Genomic DNA, 4,240 nt, shown 5'->3' with positions numbered 1-4,240 from the left:
ACCGGCAGGGGGCGCGCGCCTGGCGAAGAGGCGTCGTTACCATGCAGGGGGCAGAGGCCGATGCCCAGGAGGGGGGTGCTGTGGCCCGGGACCTGCTGGCCCTGGGGTAAGGGGTTCAGGGTGTGGCTGGGGGCAGTGCTGGAAAAAGCCGGTTTGCCCTCAGAAATTCTTAAGACTTTCCCGGTCCCCTGTCGTTCCCTCGGCGCCACCGCAGGTATGAGGACTTTCTGGGATCTGTGGCGCTGGGCCCATCGTGCCCAGACTTCAGGGAGCTGTGCGTGCGGCTGACGGCTGAGCTGGCGACTCTGGATGTCTTGGAACGACAGGAGGACGCGGAGGCGCTGAGCGCCGGCGAAGGTGCGTGTGGAGTGGCAGCCCACCGGTGGGGAGCCCGGGTGCCGCCACCGCACCCTTAAGCCTTTCGCGTCTCGCAGGGTCCGGCGCTGAGGAGGAATTTCTGCGACGGTTGGCCGGCCTGCTACAGGAGCTACACTGCCCGGACCGCGCACTCTGCGGCGGAGACTGTGCGACCGCGTTGCGGGAGCCGGGCGCGTGCTTGCGCCTGCTGCGTGAGCTGGGGACCCCAGGACGCGGAAGTGGGCGGGGCTTCAGTCTCTGGAGCCTAGGGGAAGGGGAGGTGGACTCAACACATTGAGGTGGAGCCAGGGTTTTCCCGAAGGGGTGTGGCCAAAACGTACTGGCCGGCCCGGGGGCCGTGTTGGGTGGGGTTAGGACTTTGGAGCGGGTTTAGGGCGCTGAGCTGGGCGGGATTAGAATTTTGATTGGGCGGTCTTGAAGCTCAAGTGGGTTGGGCTAGATGGAGCCTAGCAGGTAGTCTTTAGGTGGGAGTTTCGAATTCGAAAAGAGGGTTGGGTCTCGAAGTGGGTGGAGATTGTTCTGGAGCTAGAGCTAGGGTCGTGGCTGCGTGGAGCTAGAAAGCGGGAGGTATCGAAGCTGCTGGAGCTTTTTGACCCTGGTGGGTGGTCTGACGGGGCTCTTAGATTTCACCTCATTCTTTTCCTACTTTTAGGCTTTCTCTGCACAGAGCTCCAGGCTTCCCGCCTCCTCTGCATGCGTCCCCGGCGGGATCCCAGCCCAGCGGAGCCCCCGCCTGGTGGGGAAGGGGCAGAGGAGGGAGCTGGCATGGTTCAGGAACTGGTCCTAACCCTCCAAGCCCTGGGGCTGCCCAGACCCACGCTGGGTACTCTCGCCAGCAAGCTGCTGCGGGATATCCATGCCAAGGTAGAGAGCAAGAGCCTTCTCCGCACCAGGTTTGCCCCACCTTCCTCGCACGGGGAGAGCCCTTTCTCTAAAAGAGGCCCTGGGAGGAGAACGCTTTAGCCACTGTTGTTTTCTAGAGCTGTGACTGCCATTCTTGATTCCGTGGCCTGGGTCCTCAGTTTTGTGGAGAACCGGGGTGCTTAGAGAGTTCTTACAGTTTCTTACAGCCCAGTCAGCCTCAGACTCCTTCTCCCATCAGGTCTTAGAGCTGCTGCCTTCCCTGCCCCCAGGGTCCCTGCAGCCCCTCCTCAGCTACCCGCTGGACGCACCCAGATGGGTAAGACTGTGTATGGCCGTATGCAAATAATGTTCTCATTCAGAGATGGGAGGGAGAAGGGCTCCCTGGCATAACCAAGACCTTTTCCCCCAGGAAGCCTTGGAGTCTCTGTGTCAAAGCCTAGGAGGTCAGTACTGCTGCCGCCGCTGCCTCCTCCTGAAGCGCCTGGACCTCACAACATCTGCATTCCACTGGAGTGATCGGGCAAAGGTGTGGGCATAGGTCTCTGGCAGGAGCAGAGAGGCCCAGTGGTGGGAGCTTACCTCTGCAGGAAGGAGGAATTAGGGTCAGGAATATTATCCTATTGCAGGTTCTGAGGCCCAGGATGCTGTAGAATCTTATGAAGCTGGGGCTCTAGAATATCAGGGCCTCCAGGACATTCTAGATTTCAGGGGCCTAAGGCATTCTAGAATTCCCAGCTCTGAGTTAGGAGTGTCATCAGAGGTATACCCCATATTTAGAGGAACTAAGTGAGAAAGTGTTTCCAAAATGAGAGATCTCTTGACTGACTCTTGGGCACCTTCTCCATGTCTTCTCAACCCCCACCCCCCAGGCCCAAGAGGAGGCCATAAAGTCAGTGCTGATCCCAATTCGAAAGGCTCTGACCCCAGAAACGGATGTCTCTATCGCACACGTCCTGGCTGCCCGAGCTGACCTGTCTCGTCTTGTCCCAGCCACCAGCAAGTCTGCCCGCCAAGGGACCTGCTGCGCCATCAACAAGGTGGGCACCTGGCAGGGGAAGGGCCCCAGCATTTTTGGCTTTCAGACTGGCCTTTCAGTCTCTACCCTGGCTCAGCCTTGTCCGCTTTTGCTTGGGTTCCTGGCCTCTGGACTCATCACCTCTAAACCACCCTGTCCACATGGCAGTGAGAAGGATATTTCGAACTTAGAAGTTTGGCCATACCCTGCCCCCCACCTGCTCAAAACCTTCCTGTGGCTCCCTAGTGCCTCTTCAAAACAAAGTCCAACTGAGCCCCCACCCACCTCCTCCACCAACACGCACCCTGTCTATTTTATTAATTTCTAGTCATTTTTAAAGCAAAATACCTCTTTAAATGATTATATATTTGGACTCATACATTGCTGTTTAAGTAGTCTTATACTTATGTGAAAAAAACATTAGGGAATTAAAGTCTAGCACAGCAAAGTGCAGTAAAATTAAAGAAAAAATGTATCGCTTTAAGGAAGTAATATAGGTGATGTGTGTATCACTTGCGAGTGATGGATATTTAGGAAAAAACACTAATTTTTCTGGAAATGTTATACAAAGCCCAACTATGAAATAGACATAAATTGAAGAGTCCTCGTTACTGTTGGTGAGGACTTGGACCTTTGGCAACACTCTCACTTTTACTTCCCTCTTGCAAAAGCCCCTGGAACCCAGTTTGAAAGCTTCAAGCCTGTATCTTCCATCAGTCCAGGTCCTACCCATTGTACCCAAAAAGTTAATATCTCCCATTTATTTTTTAAGGTTATATTTTATTGATTATGCTATTACAGTTGTCCCATCTTTTTCCTCTCTGCCCCTCTCCACCCAGCACCTGCCACTCCCTCAGGCAATCTGCCCACCATCATTCATGTCCATGGGTCATGCATATAAGTTCTTTGGCTGTTCCATTTCCTATACTGTGCTTTACATCCCTGTGGCTGTTCTGTAACTACCTATTTGTACTTCTTAATCCCCCCACCTCTTCACCCATTCCCCCACACTCCTGTCCCATCTGGCAACCATCAAAACGCTCTCTGTATCAATGATTCTGTCTCTGTCCTTCTTGTTTGCTTAGTTTGATTATTAGATTCAATTGTTGATAGATTTGTATTTACTGCCCCTTTATTGTTCATAGTTTTGATCTTTTTCTTTTTTTTTAAATAAGTCCCTTTAACATTTCATATAGTAATGGTTTAGTGATGATGAACTCCTTTAGTTTTTGTCTGGGAAGCTTTTTATCTGTCCTTCGATTCTAAACAATAGCTTTGCTGGGTAGAGCAATCTTGACTGTAGGTCCCTGCTTTTCATGACTTTGAATATTTCTTGCCAGTCCCTTGTAACCTGCAAAGTTTCTTTTGAGATATCAGCTGACAGTCTTTTATGGGACGTCCTGTGTAGGTAACTCTCTGCTTTTCTCGTGCTTCTTTTAAGATTCTCTCTTTATCTTTAACCTTTGGCATTTTAATTATGATGTGTCCAAGTGGGCCTGTTTGCATCCATCTTGTTTGGGACCCTCTCTGCTTCCAGGAGTTGCATGTCTGTTTCCTTCATCAAATTAGGGAAATTTTCTTTCATTATTTTTTCAAATAGTTTAATTCTGCAGTTGCCAAGACTTCATTTAACTCAATTTCTGACAGCTTGCACGATGGTTGTTCCATATTTTAGTTGTAATTCTGATGTGGTTGTGCAAAGAGGTGAGCCGTGTCTGCCTACACTGCTGTCCTGACTGGAAATCTGCCCTTTTTAACCTCCAGCTGTGCCCTTGGCTCTCTGGTCCCCTTGTCCAGGATACTTTTCCTCTCTGAAACTCAAATCTAATTAACTCTCAGGTGCTTATGGGCAACGTGCCAGACCGAGGGGGCCGCCCAAATGAGTTGGAGGCTCCCATGCCCAGCTGGCAAAGCAGAAGAGAGGATGGAGGCAGTTGGAAGGCAGGCCGCCAGTGCAGGGGCCGCAAGAAGAAGAAGAAATAA

General features: G+C 51.7%; 1 protein-coding gene across 1 annotated transcript; it reads left to right on the top strand.

Moving 5' to 3' along the window:
* FAM98C (family with sequence similarity 98 member C) lies at positions 1-4,240 on the top strand. The gene is made up of 8 exons (XM_037141850.2): positions 1-106; positions 215-357; positions 435-569; positions 1,031-1,242; positions 1,481-1,558; positions 1,652-1,768; positions 2,112-2,279; positions 4,097-4,240. Exons 1-8 carry the CDS (start codon positions 42-44, stop codon positions 4,238-4,240), a joined length of 1,062 nt encoding a protein of 353 aa, XP_036997745.2. The 5' UTR covers positions 1-41.

The sequence above is a fragment of the Artibeus jamaicensis genome, unplaced genomic scaffold (assembly GCF_021234435.1).
Source record: "Artibeus jamaicensis isolate MK-2021 breed Jamaican fruit bat unplaced genomic scaffold, CSHL_Jam_final contig_47, whole genome shotgun sequence".
NCBI lineage: Eukaryota > Metazoa > Chordata > Mammalia > Chiroptera > Phyllostomidae > Artibeus > Artibeus jamaicensis.
Note: the sequence above shows the minus strand (reverse complement) of the source record. Positions and strands in the feature narration are given on the sequence as shown.